The sequence below is a fragment of the Trachinotus anak genome, unplaced genomic scaffold (genome assembly GCF_046630095.1).
Source record: "Trachinotus anak isolate AG129_WGS33_773 ecotype Australia unplaced genomic scaffold, CSIRO_AGI_Tana_v1 ptg000025l, whole genome shotgun sequence".
NCBI classification, from domain to species: domain Eukaryota; kingdom Metazoa; phylum Chordata; class Actinopteri; order Carangiformes; family Carangidae; genus Trachinotus; species Trachinotus anak.
In genome coordinates, this window is record NW_027273876.1 from 10658872 (window position 1) to 10679575 (window position 20704).

A 20704-nucleotide genomic window follows, 5' to 3' on the forward strand; every position below is an offset into this window, starting at 1 on the left:
ACCAACAACTCAGTCTCAAATAGCATGTTGTATTATGATGTTCCTGCTTTGTGTAACTGTTGCTTTATTATGGTAAATTCTGTTGCAGTGTATATGTAAACAGCAGCCTACTGGCATTTCCAGTGTGTTGATGCAAACCACCTGACGTTTGGCTGTGTAGATGAGTCAACTGCGTTAGAAAATATGAAAAAATAATAACAGACAACATTTGAAGTTTATCGTAATGGTTAACTGGAGAAAAAGATTGAGTGTTTTTTTTTTTTTTCTTAAAATGAATTTCTTCAAAATCACTTCTCTAAAGCACTTTTATAGTCGGGTCCCCGCTGGCACTGAAAGAGGAGGAGTGTCTGTGCACATGCATTTGCACATGACTGTGAAATTTTTTACGTATTACATTTTATAATGGGATTCCGACATGTGCCTGCATAATATGAGTGGTTACGTACTTGTGTTGTTTTCATGGGTTCATGCATAAACACAACAGAGCCAGTACTGTCTAAGGTTTCTCTTGTATGGAGGGGGGCTCGTACAGTCGCGCCACACAAACACACACACACACTTATACTCGTGTGCATGCTGCGGTGTGGTTTTAGACTTCGCCAAAACGTTTTTATGAGTCCTTTGTGGTCGTTGGAATACGGGCTGAGCGAAGTCCAGGCAGAGCTGCATTAATATTGAATCCATTGAAAATGGGGGAGTCGCCAGCACTTCCCTTGTCAAAACACCATTTGAGCTGCACCCGTAAGGGGTCACCACAGAAACTCTGAAAACACTGAGCTGCAATGAATAAGAAGCGATGTAGCAGAGTTGCCATCAGGTTCATCAAATACTATGCAGAGGAACACATCCCAAACGCATGGGAGCCAAACAGTCGAAAACAGCTGCAAAGAAACAAATTCCCTCTATTTTCAGTTTTATTAGATCATATATTTGATCATATATCTAGTGCACAAACATTGTAAATGATTGCATAATTGTTCACACAATACACACATTTGGAAATGTAAACATGCAACCAATTTAGTCAGGCTATACTACATGTCTGTTTGAATGAGTTCACTTCATACCTGCTGTGCGGTGGCCATAGCTTTCGTTTCTTTATGGACTGGGTTGGTGCACTGCAATATTACACACATACACACAGACACACACTGTTTCTGTCTGTCTCTACTCCCCCCTGTGTTTTACATGCACACAATCACACTTTATGGTACACTGGCCCCCTGTATATGGCATGTGGGCCTGACTCTGCAGTAATCGTGTTGAGTTTTCTGGAGGTATCCTGTGGCCTCGTGTGTTTATTGCTACAACTAATGAAGCGAGCCAAAGAACACAGGATTATATGGAGGAGGGACTGGAGCAGGGCAACAGTGGCAGAGAGAGAGAGAGAGAAGGAGAGAGAGAGTAAGGGAGGGGTAACATGCTAGTAGAGAAAGAGGGAGAAAATGAGATTTTAACAGTGGAAAAAGAAGAAAAATCTACCATGGAAGGAAAGTGAAAAAAGGTTGGAGGGGGGTTGTCAGAAAGGGACTATTTGAGAGAAAATAGAGAGAGTGAGAAACAAAAAGAAAGATGTAGATGTTTTACATGCAACAGAAAATAAACACGATGATGATCCTCAGGACAGCACATCTGTAATAGTGTATTTTCCTCCTTGTCCTCTCTTGGGCTCTGCAGTGGGATCATTTAGTTAGTTTGGCAACTATCAATACTTAAACATAGGAGCCAATGCTGGAAACCAAAGTGAGCACATGATACACATATACTGTTCCCATTATTCTTTATGCTCTCTCACCATCTTAATGGTATTGGTAACTCATTAAAGTGTGTGTCCACTTTAAGATTTTGTGAAGTAACACAGAGATGCTGAGCCGGGTTTACCAGTTAAACTGCAAAATAACTCTGTTAACTCCTCCTTTGCACTGATCAATGCATTTTTTTTTCATATTGTGGTGGTATCAGGGAAGTTAAACACGGAATAGGGAAGTTTCATTTATTTGAAGCATGTTTAACTGTCAAACCCTCACATACACACACACCTGGCATAGGGACCCACCAGTCTCTGTAATCAGAGGCATTTTATTGTTTGCCTTTGTGGAGTCTACCAATTAGAGCCCTGCTGAGTCCTTTCATTTAGTGGAGTTAGGCTAAGTGGTAAGTGACCATGCACAATGTTGCGCACACACACACACACACACACACACACACACACACACACACACACACTCAGGCGTGCACAGACGTGCACATGCCCATTTAAGTACCTTTTAGACAAGCTGTTAGGGCTGAGCTAGACTGGTGTTTGCTTGTCATCTGTCATATGTCATCCTCCTTTTACTGATGAGGAAGGAGTCTTCAGGGACTGGAAGACATTCTTCCTTTTGGGATGCTCTATGTTTTCCCGTTTCCCTCGGTGTGTCTTGTCATTGGTGGATTTACTGTTTAAATCCAGGAATAACTGAGCTGAGAAAGTGAATCAAAAAGGTCCTCTCCTCTCGCTAATGCACCTCTGTCACCACATTATTGACGAAAGCATCTGAAACAGAAGACGCTAGCTGTGAATAAACTTGCCACATTATTAGATACATCAACTTACACATGTATTTGCCTTAAGGGCAGTCTAAATGTTTGGAGGCGTGTGTGATCAACCAGGCTACACCTTTCTAGCTTGTACTGACACCAAATTCAGTTGACCCCCTTATGAGCTTGACACCAAAGAAGCAACTTGTTTCCAAAGTATTTTTTTACCACTGTAAAAACCCCATTTTAATGTTTTTTTCACTGATATCCTCAGTACTGGCCAACATAGAAACACAGAATCCTCCTGGAGAATTTAATGACACCACAGGCTTATGTTGGTTTTTTATTATTCCAACATTTCGGAAAGAAATGTCATTTTTCCACCATTTTTGTATGGGACGAGATTTCTAACATATTCAAAATGTTTTGACATTGTAGTAGGGGGCAAAACTGTGAAAATGTATTAATTAGACTAGGTTATTTCCCAGCATTCATTTTTCAAGGTTTTGTAACCACATGTTCATTATCACTTGGTCCCCTTTGCATCCTGCATTCTCCTCTGCTGCTGCGGGTCATCACGTTTCCATCGAGCAGTGAAGCATGCTGGTGCCTTTTGCAATTCCTCCCCAACCTCATTAATAACACACTCTTAATCATTTTTTCATTGCAATGGGATTCTCGGTGCGGCTGTTAATCATATGGGAGGTTATCTCCTCTGCTGCACCGGACGTCATTACTTTTATGACTCTGACTTCTTGTATCTCTTGCTGTGTTTTTTTTTAGCAGTAGGTGGGGCTCAATATGAAAACACAGTTCACCAGAGATGAGTAGCGTGGGTCAGGTTTGATTCACAAAAACAACAGTCCTGAGTGTATACATCACTTCCTGTCCAGGTGGATTAATAGAGGGAGAGATAGGTTATCAGTTGTTGTCACAGCACTACTCTCTCTCTCTCTCTCTCTCTCTCTCTCTCTCTCTCTCTCTCTCTCTCTCTCTCTCTCTCTCTCTCTCTCTCTCTCTCTCTCTCTCTCTCTCTCTCTCTCTCTCTCTCTCTCTCTCACGGACACACACATGCACGCTTCACCGTGCTCCCGATTCACTCTGCCATGCGGTTGCTCTGCTGTTGGTGATAACAGTCACACACATACCCACACTGAATATTTCCTCTTTTCATTTTCCCTTTCAGTTTGAGCTCAAATGTTAGATTGCTTTTCATGTTGAAGTGACAGAGATGGCTTTCAGCGCTGTGTCTATTGAAGTCGTTGGCGTGTTAAACTCTGTTTAGACTGAAAGTGAAATCTCAGTGTCTCTCTTCAGACAGTGGTTGCAGCTGATTACAGGGGAATATCGGCTGCCGAAAATATCAAAGTAAGCAAATTTTCTGCTTTTCGCTGTAGCTGTAGACGAAATAGATTTTTTTCCCCCAAACCAAGTCTGTGATGATTGCTTCAAAACATGACTTCAAATATCATTTTTTTCTTCTGGAACAAAGTAGAGAACCATCCATATAGCTGTGGCTTATGTCAGTATGACTTGCAGTGCTATGTTACACTGCTGAGTGATGGTGTCTAGCTTTGGGGCTAGGTTATATCTGGTCAGCAAATATTATCTCAGCTCTCCCAAACAATAAGATTGCAATACACCCTGTGATATATAGAAACTTGTTAAATTAATTCTTGTTTGCTCCGCTGAATGGTATGTTCCCTCTAGCCCTTTGCTAGTTAAATATCCATCCCTGTAAAATGCATCAATATGTTTAAAGGCCAGTTATTTACGACCTCAGGTAATAACTCTCGCAAACACATCCAGGTCTTTGTTACCAATTAGTGCTTGTTTCAGAGGTAGATAAAATGTCCAGCAAATATCCGGTTTTAAGCCGTCCGTTCCATGCCAGATGTTGCCGTAAGGTGAGGTTGAACTGATTAGCTTTCCAGGGAATTGCTTCAGTAAATAGACTGGTTAATTTCTTTATAATGGCAATCATTGGCAGTTTTCAAGTGTGTTGGGCAGATGGCCATGAACAACAAATACTGTGTGCATGCACAACAAATTTGTTAGAACGGTGTCACTGGCCCACAATGTGAGATGGGAATTAATGTGCATTGTTCAACACAGTGCAACGCAGTGCTAACCTGATTAGGTTAGAGCTACTAAAAAGGTTGAAGTGAATGAATCACAATCAGAGGAGAAATCAGGCCTTACCAGACTCAGTGTACCATCCAGCTCTTGGTACAGGCCATGGTTATTTCTCACCTCAACTACTGCAGTGCCCTTCTGGCGGGTCTTCTGTCACACACTGTCTGGTTGCCCATGGCCGCCCGAATCAAATTCAAGTCAAATGCTTGCCTTCGGATTGACCTCTGGGTCTGCACTCATCTACTTGAACTCAGTCATACAGGCTTATGCTCCTTCTCAGCCACTGCTCCAGGGAATGTCGCCTAGCACTGCCATCCCTGCGCACAAGAGAATCACAGTTCAGACTGCTCTCGTCTGTGGTTCCCCGATGATGGAACAAGCTACTGAATGTTATCAGAGCGGTGGTGTCCCTCTCTATCTTGTAGAATCTCTAGAACTCATCTCTTCCGAGACCCTCTCCTCTCCTAACACCTCCAACACCTGAATGTGGCTAACTAGCACTTACTATGCATTTTAGTGCACTTCTTCACCTTCCTGCACAATACTACAAATGTAGTATTTAATACTTGCACTAAGGTCTCATACTACACTGAAGCTCGAGTGATGTCCTTCACGTGTAAATCGCTTTGGATAAAAGTATCTGCCAGAGTGAAAATAAAATGTAATCACAGTTTGCCCTATTGGACATTAATAAATTGCCACGTTTGCAGGAAAACTGGACCCAAATGCAGACGGAGGGAACTTGTTGTGGTGACTTACAAACAGGTGAAGCAGAACTCAGAAAATGAAAATGCAGGCAAAACACAGGAACAAAAACAGCAGCACTAGGAGACAACTGGGGGGAAACTCAACAGGAGCAAAGCAGACAAACTGACAAAGATAACCAATTACACGATTGAGGCTGGGATAATAGAATACAGGTGAAACTTATCAGCTGTAAAGGAAAACAAACATAAGGTACATATTTCAAAATAAAACAGGAAATAAACAAAAGTCCAAACATAAAGGTCACACAGAGTCCTTTCAGGGCACATCATGGCATTAACGACTTTATCCTGCGTTGATGATGGTGCTGGAAGTCAGAGTAAACCTGCGAAGAGAGAGACATAGGATTGTGGGAGATCCCACACATAATGGGTGTTATCTCACCTCTCTCAACTGTTGAAGTGCACTCGCTGTACATGTTTGTTTGCTGTATGTTTGACTGAAAGCTCTCAGCCGGCCCCTCGCTGTGTGTACACTGTAATGCACTGAGGAAAAACACTTTGGATGAGAAAGGTAAGAAGAAAAAAAAAAAGATCCTGATGAGGCCAGGCTGTGAAAATTGGCTTAGCATGACATGTATATTTTTGCGAGGTGAACTGGAGTTGAGCAGCACTGCGCCTTTCCAGACTACTGCAGGATACCTGCTGTTGTTTTTTATTTTGTGTGTGTGCGTCATCAGTAAAGCATGCAAATTAACAAAGTGAATTCTTTTTTGTGTTCATCCCAGTAGATTATCAATCAGTTAGGCAACTTCAACTTGCATCATTGTATCAGTACAGAATGTACCAGAGAAAGGTTCAGATCTTATGCGCTAATGAGGGCATTTGCTGTACATGCTGAACATATCAAACATATTTCTTATCCTACCTGGTGATTTCCTAAGAGGCTCCAGCCACTCGGTTTGGAGACTGAATCATTACAAGCAAACCACAATGAGACAAGATGGGAGCGGCGGGTTTGATTATCTTTCAGGTTGTGGTTGGCACTTGAGCAGAAGGTTTATAAAGTAGTGCGTTAAGATAACCAATTCCATCTGTGATGTTGCTCCAAGTTGGTGAAATACCAGGATCTAATAAAACTCCTATCAAATCTTGAACCTCCTATCTCAGTTTTTATTACCAAAGAGCAACTTTTAAACAACCAGGAAGTAAAAATTCAGCTGCTTAACAAATACAAAACATTAATATCTAATGAGTATTCAAAAAAAACATTTATTTTTTTCAAGAATTAATGACTGAAATAAATTCGCACACAAACATATACTCACATATGCACACAGACACACACACGTGCTTACCCTCCATGTATGTCACACTCATTTAACCTTGTGTCTACCACTCTTATGTTCTCTCTGTGTGTGTTGTGCCACTACAAAGGAATGTGCCAAGCAGGCCACTTTCTCACTCAGCTGGGTGTTGGGGCTTAGGCAGAGATTAGTTTGTGTGTGTGTGTGTGTGTGTGTGTATGTGTGTGTGTGTGTGTGTGTTGAGACACACTCCTGTTTAGTCAGATGTCTGCTTACACAGAAAGAGGGGTAGGACAGTAAATTTCTTGCATGCCTTTGTGAAGGAGTGCTGTTCTTCAGAATGATGGTGTCTCGATAATGTGACCTCTTCCCTCTTTAAACACGGCAAGAATCCATTCTCGGCTCCATTGGTTTTTATAGTTTTACTTGAATCTGCTGCGCTTGTTTTTGTTGAAAGACATTCCAACTGTTTGCCTTTGTGGGGTGACAGAAGGGTGTCAAAACTGCATGTGAGTGTGTTTTTGCTTCAGGCCTCTCGCATCTCTGTGACAGTGTGGGAAAACCACGCTGCTCCAGAAACTGGGAGAGTGTCCCTACAGAGATCCAGAGCCAAGGTTGTTAAACTATGAGTCAAAACCCGGAAACACAAATACAGACAGTGGAGAATTTTGACCCCAAGAGGTGATCAATATTACATCGTCTGGCACGATTGCCACTGACATGCATTCTTATGTGGCGGATGATGATTAGATGAGCGAAGTTCATACAGTTACACAACATGGATTTTAAGTATCATTTTAAGGACCACGTCCATTATGAGAAATGTAAACAAACGCACACACTTGAACTTCCTGTCATGGTGGCTGACTCTCAAACTTCTCCCAGACCTCTCCCAGTTTCATCATCCTCATGTGACATAGCATCTCTGCTCACAACAGTCTGACTACATGGCTGCTACATGTGTCATACTGTTGCTACACTCTTCCAGTGGTGTAATCACATTTTAGCTTTGACCATAATGCCACTAAACACCTTCTAGCTTGATGAAAAGAACATTTATTTTTGACCAACAATTTCCATACAAAAAACGGATTAAACGAGAGTGAAGGAGTTGTGGGTCGCTGCTATTATTGTTGCACTCAAAGATTAACACAATTGACATAAAAATAGCATGGCGCACCCCCCCCCCCTTCCTAATGCTTTGACTCATATTTTGGAAGGGTTAACCAGAGGTGATTTCGCCCAAAATACACACTGAGGCTTGCAGGATGTTATACAGTGGCAGTTGAAATTTCATTTTCTGTTTTTGTGTTGCAGCATTAAAATACACGGTCAGAGCAGGATTTCTGAGAAATGTAAATGCCTCCAAAGTTGATAAGGATTACTTTAAAGATGCTGTCTACTCATATATATATATATATATATATATATATATATATATATATATATTTACATTTATATTTATATATAGTTGACAACAATGATGAATTGAGAGAGCTGATTTGAATTGCTCTGAGGTGAAGAGTGAGCCTTTGGTGCCATCTAGTGGAGAAGAGAGTATGTTATGCTGCCGATGAATTTGGATTGTGAAATATTTTTGATATGTGAGCACCAGTGAGTGATGAAACTTGAGTCATGATTTATGTTTAATAAAAGATCAGAAGATCCTGGCATGAATACTGTACACCCTGTTCTGCATGCTTGTGGTGTGTGTGTGTGTGTGTGTGTGTGTGTGTGTGTGTGTAAGAAAAGTTTCATCATTACACTCTTGTCGTACTGTATGTCTGACTAATCGTCCTTGTGATCCCTGTGTTATTGCTGCAAAGTGATGGAGAAGTTGTTCAAATAATCAATCAGTTGATTGCCCAAAAACAATAATAGATGACATGTCTCACAATAGACAATAAAGAGTCACTGGTTCCAGTTTCTGAAATATAAGGATTTGCACATTTTCTTCATTTTATGTGAATATCTTTGGGATATCGACTGTTGGTCGGAGAACATGAGCAAATTAAAGTTGTCACCTAAGGCAGCTGCAAATTGTGATTAATCATTTTATAGAGTAGGGGATTATTAAATTAAATGAAAAAATGATCAAGAGATTAATTGATTGCTGCAAGTAACAATTATTTTCATTATCAATCAATTTACCAATTACTTTCTCCATTAGTTGATTAATCGTCTGCGTTATTAAATGTCAAAAATGGTGAATAATGTCCATCACAGACTGTCTTAAAATTACTTTGTCTGATTAATAGTCCAAAATCCCAAGAAAATTATTATTTTTTAAAACAGTTAAGATAAAAAAAACTAAAAAGAACAAGAGGATTCTTGCAATTTAGAAGCTAGAACCAGGGAATGTTTGGCACTTTTGCTTAAAAGAGTGCTAAATTAATTATCAAGATAGTTGCTATTCATTTTCTATCATTCAACTAAATGAGTAATTGATTAACTGCAACCCCAGTTGTTTTCTTCATCTTTATCAGCTTATGCTTAAGAAATAATAAAAAAAATTTAAAGTTTATTGCACATCCACCAGAGGGCAGTATGCTTTTTAAAATTAACAGGGCGTTTGCTGTTTATTAGAAAGAATTATCCTCGTAAATATTGTGTAGCAGTATAAGTTCCAGTTTGTTATTCGAGGTGGGAGGTGAGGTGTTAAGAAAAAGACACAGAACACAACAGATCCACTTCACACTGTATCATTGTCTTCATTCACATTGATTGGGGGACTTTGTGCTTTCTCGAGGCAGTTAATGTAACAATTGTAGAATAATAGATGAGTCTGACCCCTAATTACCGGCTCAGGAGGCCAGGCTCATTAGCTGAGTATTGACCAAAGAAATGCAAAGAGGGCAGGCCAGCTGTTTGCTTTGTTCTGAAGACCGCTTTGATGTCAACTGGGCATGAAACAGATTAATTTTTCCACTTGATTAGGCAGATTCAATAGGACATACTGTATTCACTTAGACCTGGGACTGTTGCGATTATGTGTGTGTCTTTGTGGGAGCATACCCTCCAATTACTGATGAGAGAAGAAATTACCCTCGGCTTTGGTTTCAAAGAAAAATAATATATTTGCCAAAATTAATTTAATTCCTGCTGTTTGTTGTTTCGCTTGCCTCACCTTAAACACAGAGGTCATAGGTCAGGGTATGCTTCACTACAGCTTAAAAATAGGAAATTAAAATGGGGGAAAAAAATCAGTGTTAGAATGAAAAATAGAGTTGTTGCAATAAACTGCAAGCTGTGGGTTGCCATTAAGTGATCTGGCTTAACAGAAAAGCTGCAACACTCGTGATTAATTAGAGGTTGGCATAGAAACGCTCACCAGAGCAAAGCAAATAACAGGGATCAAGTGGCCGTATCTCGGTCTCTAATATGGTTTAATGGCTCCATGGCATCACCTGTGCCCATGAAAAGCCAAGCTGGAATGTGGAGGTTGTTTAGCCATTATGACACCTTAAAGGTGATTTGGGCTCAGTGAGACTAATTAGGTTTTGCCCAGGAGGGGCCAATATTCAGGGTGTCCTTTTACTTACACAACCGCCATTTTAAGAGCCTCTGATCTGTGTTGGCTGAAAAATCACAAAGCATGAATGAATTTTTGGTTTTGGAAACAGTTTGAGAAAATAATTGCGGCTCAAGGTTCACTTACAAGCCCTTTCCAGAGCTTTCACCTGTCATCTTCATCGTTTTCAGTAGTTTTCATTGTTTTATCATTTGAACACTGCAGGAAAAGTCTGTTATGATCAAACGTGGTCCAGTTCATATTATAACGTAGTGACACATCACCTCGTGTGTTGTATTTCTTGCATTTTGCACACTTTGCACACAGTGTAGGTGCAGAATCATTACATTGTTCGCCTTTGTCTCTGACATCGTCCTCTTAAAATGCTTTGTCGCAGCAACAGCACAGTTCAATCAGGCCACTGAGACTGGATAGGTTCTGCACCGACTCCTGACTTCACCCAGGAAGCACAAGCTGTCTATTTGTATTAATAAAATGAATAGAGCACTATCTCTTGATATAAACATCACTTTGTCTTTTAGCAAAAGTACCCCTCCTTAACTGTGATTGACTCAACACACTTAGAATTGATTGTCTCTTGAAGAAATTTGGATCACTTTGGGATTAGACCAGCGTGATGCTGACTTTGACAAAGGGGCTTCAGTGGTTGATTTCCAGGTTCTGTGTATTGGCTCCTAACCAAAACACAGAGACGTTATTTGAGTGTTGTCAGACATTGTTTACACATTGAACAGGCTCCCAGAGGAGGATCGATTGAAACCTTGTATACCAGTGTCTCCTCGGGCTTTGTGTGTTTAGAGTGTGCTCTCTGATAAAATCTCCTTTCTTGCTGCTGGGTTGTGATGGGCCAGTTGCCTCATAACCTAATATGGGGGTACCCTCTGCGTTAGGCAGACATCTCCGAGTCTCTGTCTTTCCCCCCCACTCTTGTCTCTCTCACTTCTGTGTCTTTCCCTCCCCTCTTTTCTCTATCTCTTTCTCTCTCCCTCTTCCTTTTCGCTAACTTCACCGATGTAGCGATCTCTCATATACTCTCGCTCTTCCTCTCTCTCTCTCTCTCGCTCTCTCTCTCTCTCTCTCTCTCTCTCTCTCTCTCTCTCTCTCTCTCTCTCTCCCTCGCTCTCTCTCTCTCCCTCTCATGCTTTCATTTGCTCAAGCCTCCTCTCTCACTTGTGTGTGTACAGTGTACACAGACTAAGATGGATTAGAGCTTGGTGGTTTTTCTTCCATTCTCCTCAATCGATCAGTCTTTTCTGTGCTACAGTAAGTAAACTGTTTACTACTGTTTACTATGAGTTTTTGTTGCACTCAGAGAAAAACTTTCAGCTTCAAGCATCTTTTCATTCATTGTGTTTTTGGGCTCTGATGAATTACACCTCACGATTTGCATTTGACTCTGATCATTATTGCACCGATGGGATTTGCTCTCGTTAATTAAGCTGAGCGTCTTGTACGAAGTTGAACGGGGGGGGGTAGTGTTTGACAGTGCAGTGCTGTCAAAATGTGTTTGCACCTAATCTGCTGTTGTGTAAACTTCAGACAGTGTGACAAGTATAAGAACCAAGATTTCTCAGCGGGCACCTTATCGCGCCTCTGTTCTGTCATGATTTAACAGAGAGGGAATAAAGTTTGTCATTCATAGTTTTTTTTTTTTCGAAAATGTAACTTGGAAGAAGGTAGATGAAGAAAAAAGTTTCAAATTGAACAGCAAGAAAGCTGTTGGTGTAGTCTTACATGTGATAAATGTGTGTTGTAGCAGTAACCTATTAAATAACAGTGCAGTATAAGTAGTAAAACATCCTCTGTATTGTGAACCTCAAGAACATTTACCGACAAATGTACTGATGCAGCTTGTATGTGTCTGCATGTAGCACCAAGAGTATTTTTTGTCCAAGAGTTTCATAAGTGAAAAACATTCGTCAGCCTTATCTCCTGGTGTCTGAGCAGGGCTGCGTGCTGTCGTGTAGGAGAGTGTAGCGGCTCACTGTAGTATGACATCATGAGAACTGTAAGTGGGGGAGTGTGGTGGTGTGGAGGAGTCCCACTGGGTGCTCTGGGTAATGGGTTCCAGGTTGTTTTGGCCTTTGCAATGACCCTGCTTTTTTTTCCTCTCCAATTCCTGTGTCATTTTTTTTCTCCTGCTATACTTCCTCTGCCTTTTCCTTTCCTTTTCCTTCTATTTCATATTTTCTTGGTATCTCATTCTTGTGCTTCTCTTCAAGTAGCTTGTCTTCCTCTCTTCAAGATAAATCTTATCTCCATCGCAGGGATTATGGAAAGAGGGATTGTAACAGCACAAACTTGAACCCATGGCCTCATATTCTCATGTCTCCTCTCTGTTGGCCTGGTTGCACAGACACTGTAATTTTTTATTTTTTTTGCCATGATGATTTTAACACAATTCTGTTGTTTACCTTTGTTTCTGAAATGAGGCCATAGAAATCAACATGGGGCTCAAGCTGCTTCACTTATCAACATGTTATCACAAGCGATTAGCAAACCTATGAACTTGCCGCTCAATAAGGACAGAACCTCACTTTTATCCTCTCTGTATTCAGGATGATCTCATTAGGAACCACTTACCGTGATTCTTTCTGTTGTAATCATATTACAGTAATAGATAGCAATAATATCTATTTAATCTTACTATATAATTTCCTCAAAAGTATTCCACTGCTGACATGATGACCTGGGACCTCACAAGTGTGACCAAACACAGCTTGTCATTCTCTTTCTTCTCTCCATTTACTCTCTACAAATTAGATTACTCACTTCCTTCCTGTAAATGAGTTTTTTTTTTTTTTTTTTCCTGTTGCACTTTCTCCAGGTTATCTGCTTTTTTTTTTCTTGCTAAGCAGCAAAAGTAGCTTGTTTTTATCTAATGATGCTCATTGCATCTACAACAGCATGCAGTGTGTTGCTGTGTGTAGTATTTCAGTTCATGTCTCTATTTGAGTTTATGATAAAAAGCATTTTTTAAACTTTATTTTATTTTGCCCGTCCCAGCAGTTTTCCACTGCTCTCGACCCAACTTTTGTGTGAAACACACACACACACACACACACACACACACACAAAGTACACACAATAATGCCGTAAGCTTGTTAAAGGTGTGAGGCGGTGCTCGGGAGGTGGGCCCAGCTCTTGGATCTTTGGTGAAACAGCTCCTTGTGAAATTCAACAGGGGATTATGATTCTAGTCACCCCTGGCCTCCCTCTCCATTTCCTCTGTTGTGCTCCCCTCTGTTTTTCTCTCTCCACCTTCTTGTTTGTCTCTGCTGCTGCACTGTCCTTCTTCATGTCTGTTCTCCTCTGCTCCCTGAACCTTCATTTTTCTCCTCCACCCTCTCTCCTTGATTCTTCTCCTGCTTCCTATTGAACCTCTCTTCCTATATTTGATAAACCCTCCCCAAACCTCTTTGATCTCTTTTATAATTGTTTTTGTCTTTCTGTCATCCCTATAAACCTATAAAGTTTTAGATGTATGGTTCTGCATGGGGCACCATGTTACTGATACAACTGTGCAACCAGATAGTCAGATGCTGTATGGACATATAACCAAATTACATAACTAGGTCAAAGAGCCAGCAGGTCATAAATGGTGTTATGAGCTAAATTCAATAATACACTGTTATCAAATTAAAGCTTTGAAATAAAGATTTAAATGCATGTTAAATACATATATGCATCCTTTGAGATATTCTAACTGTTATAATGTAATATATATATTATTGATAATTTAGGCCATAAGTTAGACCATATCTTTTTCATCTAATGTCAGAAAATGCCAGTTTTCCAGTTATAGGGAATCTCAGAAAAAAACAACCTCCTCAAAACTTTTGGGGGGTTCCCAAATGCCCAAACACTTTCAACACCCACATTGCATTGACATTACAATACTGCATGAGGCTAACCCCAAGAAATATTAGCATCATGATCCACCCACTGAGCCACAGAGGGCCTGACCTAAGATGTGAGTCACACAAGAGGGGTTTTCTTTCAAGCCTTACAAAGTAAAATAGCAAAGTTGCACTGCAATTGCATGACAACTGAAGGCATTTTATTTCTCATTTCACATTACCTCCATTTTTCTTCAGTTCAGGTACTTTTTTTGCAGTTTTTTTTTTTTTTGTCTTCTTTGCTGTCTGTCAGTCATTTCCTCTATGTCCACTGGAGCGGATGTTGCTGTCAGTCCAGTTGTCACTGTATGTGTTGATGCGCTGCAAACACCTCTTGTCTCCAGTTTCTATCTTTTTAATGTGGTTGACGATGCTGAGTCTCTCAGAGAGGCAACATCTTGTAACCCCGGGGGCCAGGGCAACGCGCTGAAAATCAGCTATGAAATATCAGCAGAGGATCAGGATTGTTTGTTTGTTGTTTTGTTACTTTTTTTAAAGAAATGCGTGAGTGGGAGGTTTGCTCAGAAATTGGTGTTTATCTGTGAGCAACTCTGACTATATATGGCTTATTTTCATGTCTAAATGTGCTGCAGATGCTTGACTGCTGTGCATTGCAAATACTCAAGACATCAGGCTCCTCTGGTCTATGCAACGCTGACTCTTCGAAAAGATGGACCAGCAGACTAGAAGTACATGGACCACCTACACACACATTCCCATACACTCAGATAAAACTTTGCATCCACAAAAGCACGTAAATACACGCAGCATGCCGTAAATATTCAACCTGTATGAATACACATAAAAGAACTGTATACATATAGAATCTGATTCTGTGTACACATAATTATACATAACTTTTTTTTTTTTTTTTTTGCCTGTGAGCTCATACACACACAATTGAGCACAGCACTCACTCATCCAGTGGTGAGACAGTCCAGGCTCAGGCTGCGGGAAGCCAAACATTACCTTGTGGAGACAGAAACAGCAGAAAAGGTCAGAGCAGAACAGGACGGTGCAGAGGGGTTGTCTGTTTCTTGGTGATGCAAACCAGGATTAAGCGTAGCTGGGGATAAGATGAGTGGTGTGCTCTCTGTGTGTGTGTGTAGTAAACAGCAAAACACACACATATGCACATAGAAATAGAAATTAGCGATTGTAGAGCAGGCAACAAAGCCCCTTGAAGCCCCTTTTCACATGTTTGACCTCAGTGATGGGATGTCTGCATGGCATGTTTGGTTGTGCTTGGTTTATGTCTGTCGATTTGGTTTTCGCTGTCAAGGATGGGTGGGGTTTAGAGTGTTCCGGACGTGCTGAGATACCAGAGCTGCTGAACATACCTGGCTCTTCACCGAGTTTTCAAATAAACTAGGTGCAGTTGATTTAAACGTGCATGTCGCGCTGGGTGGGCAGGGTGCACATTTTCTCCATTTCCCACCACGGGGTTTTGTCGGCTCCGTTTTCACTGCATTAAAGCAAATGTGCAGTCCAAGCAGAATGAAGGATTTTAGGAATACTGGGCTTTCTCAGACCTAAATCTTCTAGTGATTTACAGTACTTACAGAATGAAACATCGGAAAGATTCAGCTGAGTTCCACTCAGTTCTTATTGCTCTGCAAAAATCATTTCAGTTCGGGAAGAAACATCTGAGAGTAATGCGCAGGAGAAGTGATTGTAAATTGCTGGTATGATCAGTGGTGGCCTTATTTTCATGATTTTGCTGCTGGAGGTTATTTGTTACTTTTACCTCCAAGTGGCCTTTAGTGTTTGCCTGTTAAACTGCTGTTTAAGAGGTATACTGTAGGTTTGAAAGACATTTCATAGGATGAGGAAATAAAGAGGAAATTGTGCCACATCCTGCACCTTGTTCATCTTTTTTTTTTAATGCTCTTTAGCATCAAACTTATTGTGATTTTATTTTTATGTATCATGTAATGGGGGATTCTTCTACCGCAAGTTTTGTTGTTGAAACAAAACATATGAACCCTCTGCTTTTTGTAAATAATAATAATATTGCACCCAAGTCTTACAGACCAAAGACCAAAATAATCAACTCACTGACAATTGACAAATGTCTTTAAGCTGAACATCTGCTTGTTCTGTGTAGGAAGGGTTAAGACTGACGTCTCTCCCAGTGACCTCAGCTGAGTCCAGACCAGAATAACAGAGTTCTTTTAACATTAACCCCCACCCTCCCCCCGGTTAACCTCAGCTAACCTCGACCCTCCATGATGCTTCTAAAAGTAGATTTAGAAGGAGAAATGATGTATTTCTTTTCCTTGAATGTCAGCTTCGTGGGAGAGTGTGGCAGGGGGTGGCAGCCCTGCAGGGTACAGTAGCAGTGATTAGTATAATCCCATTTGAGCACTTGTGTGCATTTAATTCATGATGCTAGTACCAGATTAAAGTTTGTGGCCTTGTGTGTGTGTGTGTGTGTGCGTGTGTGCGTGTGTGTGCATGGCAATAGTGGGAGAGAGACTGTACTGTACAGACACACACATTTCACAGACAGCTGTGCTACATTTTATTGCAGGACCTCTGCCTTGGAATACTGGAGAATATTGAAGAGTAATTGAAGAGGGGTGTATATTATACGTGTGTGTGTGTGTGTGTGTGTATGATTGAGAGAAGGAGAGTGTGTCAGTGTGGGAGAATGTGAGTGTGTGTGGTGGGTCAGAGTCATCAAAGTAAAGGGGTTAAGATGTGGGTGGTTGGATTTCAAGGAGACAGCTTCAGCCCATACATACTGTATGTGTCTGGTATGATATACATAACGGCACGGGCATGAGTCAGAGTGTGTTTGCATGTCTGCATTTTAGTGTGCGCATGTATATGTCTTTGTGTGTGCGCATTCCAGCTCAAAGTTCAGTAGATCTGCGTGGTGCCCACAGTGCCCCTTGCTAATCCTTTCCCAGAATGGCTGTTGCCAGGCAGAGTAATTACCCAATGGAGCACCAATGGGCCTTAATGGCAAACTCATTCTTAACTGTGGGTAACGTGGACGTGAAAGTCATAGCATTTATATACTTCATATTGGTGTTGGGTGACTAATAATATTCTCTTTTAATTCAAGAATGTGCTTGATGGAGTTTGAGCCACGTCCTTGAGAACGTCCTCTATAAACTCCTCAGGTGTCAGCAGGCCTCAAACAAACACGCACATTGGATACATCATTGAACCACACTGGAAAGTCACGCTGGTGATGTCATTTTGGAGTAGTTGAACTCAAAAGTTAGACAGGAAGCTGTCTGTCAAAGATAAAAGGTAGAATTGTAAACAGGAAGAAATGTTTCAGGAGTTGCAGTTTAGACTTTTCTACAGTTTTTATTGGTTCAGACGAACTGAACATGAGCTGTCCATAGGTGACCTTGGTGGCGAAAGTGCTGTCTCCCATGGGTATGGGTGATGTGCAGGGTTAGTCACGGTTAATCTCTCTCTGGGCAAGATGTTTTTGTAAGAAAAGCATTGCACACTCCGTCTGAGGCAAACAGTTACATCAGCGTTTTGTAAGTGTCTAGCAGTGGGGAAATCAGAGCCATTCGTGTGGGATATTATAACTGCTGTTACAACTTCGTCAAGCGACAAACATGTGCAGCATATAGTAAAGGGAGCACAACACTTAAGTTAAATTTGTGCAGAATGTCCCAAAACACAGATCACATAGTTTGTATACAATTATTATAGTTACAGTGATTAGCAAAGCAGGCTGTCTACTGTAGAGTGTAGAATTTTGAAGGAGGAGTCAATTTTTTTTTTCAACTTACTGTAAGTGGAGCTCAATCAGTGCAGCTGCCTCTAGCAGTTCTAATTTACCTTCATTGAGCTTAAGCCATTTGCATTTCCTGTGTGCACACACAGTGTAACATGAGATACAGGGCTGCATTAGTGGCAGTTGACTCACACAGCTATAGTTCTGCTAAGTGGGAGAGCATGATCAACATAGAGGCCTGTACTTATGTAATTAAGCTGAAATGCAGTTATCACACCCATGCCTGGTGTGACTGTGGCTACAAAGCCGTACCTTCTGTCTCTCTGCCTGCCTTCATTATAATGGTTGATTTCTTTTTTGTTTTTTTACACTGAGAAATGTTAGTGAAATCAAACAGTACTGTTGGTTTACTTCATTGTTTCCCTTTAATGGATAATGTTAAAGCCAGTTAATAGCTTGCTCACTCACCCCTCCACATCCTCACTCTGTCACTCACTTCCTCATCCCCTTGTGCCTTTAAGAGTGAATTTCCATTCTGTCTTTGTTATTTATGGATTCACTTGTCTTGGGACATCTGTGAAACCCGAGAATCAGATCAAACACAAACTCCTGAAACATCTCCCATCATGGATGTCTTGTGTGTAAATGGGCAAATACAGTACTATATGTACAGTCCGTACATATGTGTGTGTTTTTGTCATTTTGAAGGAAAGTCGATCAGTGTGTCCGTGTGTTGTCCATGCCTGGGGTTTTGAAGATGAGTTTGTTTGTTTGCGTGTGTGCATGTGTGTGGAGGCAGCTGTTCTGTGTCCATCAGAAGCAGCACCACATACACTGCAGTGTCCTTTGTAGTTAGGATTTTCTCTCTCACACAGTTTTTCTTGCTTCATTAGTCACTTCCTTCAAACTGCAGGTCTGTGTGTTACAGCAGACCGAACAGAGATGAACCTTTGCAGTCTGAGGAGAGAGGATCCTTTTCAAATGCTATCATGTTGAGAAAGGAAAGATCTCGCAGGAAGAGAAACTGACTTTAATAGAGCTATTTGTGAGTTTTGCTATTGCTACATCGCTAATGTTAGCATTAACAGCTGTTTACATACCAGTCTAGAAGAAATGTTGCAAGTTCAGCATCAAACTTCATTGCTTTACTTGCCAAGAGCTGTCTCCAGCGATGGAAAGCAATGCCAGTGTTAACTCTTGTCTCGATCACGTCTCGTCTTCTAATAAGTTAGCATGCTAACCAGCTAGCTAAAGCAAGTGGCTAAACTAACTACGGAGATTGTACCTGGTCCCTTCTAATAATCATCTTAATAATTTAATTGTTGCAAATCCACAATCATCTCCCGGTGGTTTCCACCATATGCATCAAACAGGCTCTATTCTTAAATAGTTCATTTAGGATTCTTTGTTTTGTTGTTCCTTTAAGGCCTTCATGCTGTTGTAGACAACAGTAATAGAAATCCCAGGGGAAACATTCAGTGCTGGTCATTCATTGCCAATATAAGTCATACTTAAAAATCTTTCAAAAGCACAAAATGTCATCTATCATTGACTTTAGTTGAATATGTATGCGTGTTGGCTCTGTTGAACCAGACCCTGATTTAGACAGGTCATATCTAGTTGCCTTAAAGTGTTCTTTAACTGCCAAAAATGTAAGTTTAATAGGATAGAATAATATGAATAGGAACCATACAAGGCAAAAATACCATCACCCATCAACCCAGCAACATTTTGTTAATGGTCCTTTTATTCATTTTTCTGGAGTGCTGCAGAAAGCTGCAGTCATTATCAGGATTGATGTAGAGAAATAAAGACTCTGTGCACTGAGGCGTCGGATGGCACAGGCAGTGTGGAATAATGATTTGTAGACACAAATACAAACTCCATATTAGCTGTAGTTTAGGGCTGTTTTTTGCATTTTATTCCAACAGTGATTGTAAAGCTTTGATGCTCACTCAGTACAGAAATGTTTAAAGCAATGTAGAATAGCATTAAAAACTTCTCCACCCAGGATTCCTAAGTTGTTTGTTTATTAGTAACGGGAAAACACAAAATCCAGCCGTAATTAACTGAAAACATGCCCATCTAAATTTAGAGTAAATAGTAACGGCATGAGTGCTATGTCTAACTGAGGCCAAGTTGTTGCTTGTAACTCCTTTTTGAATGTGGAAGATTACAGTGTTAATGTAGGAGACTTCGTGTCTGTGCAGTGGACATGCACAGTCTCTGGATGCTGATAGAGAAAGTGAGGTCTTTTACCAGAAATGTGAGTCAGAGAAAGTTCTGGATAAGGAAAGAAAATAAAAAATCAGAGAAGCTATTAGCTTAAATGGGTTTAATCACAATGTTTGACTTCCTAATGTTGTTGAAAGTTTATGCTTTTAGGAATAAGCTTGTTGCTGGAATGCAGGTCAATACAGTGTATCTCCCATAATTGGCTTGTTACTGAGAAAAGGAGGAGTGTGTGTTTGTGTTTTGTGTCTCACCCTTTCTCTCACTCTGGTTCCCTCACTCTACAAACGTGCAGGCTGGTATGTCTCCTTTCCCCTCGAGATGGCTCAAATCTGACAACAGCGAGGCCTACACCCCATGCAGGAAACCCATCCCATTAGGAGAACAAGTTGGCCATGCACTTTGTGTGTTTGTGAGTGCGTATGTATATGTTATGCCACTGCACTGCCAGCCTGGGCTTCATACAATCAGGACAGATTCACATGTACTTTATATGAGCGTTTACACCATAAGCCTGTGGGTGTTCGTCTTCACCTACCTCCTCATACTGTGAGGCAGTGCTGATCAACACTGTCAGCGACAGTTCCACTCAAGCTGTATTTTATCTTTAAACTTGTATTCTATTCATCCCCCACTCTGTCACTGGTATTGATTTTGTCCGTTTT

The 20704-nt window shown here is 40.8% G+C and overlaps 2 protein-coding genes across 7 annotated transcripts in view; one reads left to right on the top strand and one right to left on the bottom strand.

Annotated features, from left to right (window-relative positions):
• rbp4 (retinol binding protein 4, plasma) overlaps window positions 1-20704 on the bottom strand; it is a 249499-nt gene that overhangs the window by 76848 nt on the left and 151947 nt on the right. The window lies entirely within an intron of this gene.
• The window catches only part of plce1 (phospholipase C, epsilon 1), an 83760-nt gene that overhangs the window by 15153 nt on the left and 47903 nt on the right, over window positions 1-20704 (top strand). The window contains exon 1 of one of the 5 annotated variants that reach the window (XM_071461816.1): window positions 17122-20451. The exons of the other annotated variants lie outside the window; for them this stretch is intronic. Within the exon in view, the coding sequence (XP_071317917.1) occupies window positions 20341-20451 (111 nt within the window). The 5' untranslated portion in view covers window positions 17122-20340. Of the gene's footprint in view, window positions 1-17121; window positions 20452-20704 lie in introns of those variants that run through there. 5 annotated transcript variants of the gene reach the window in all.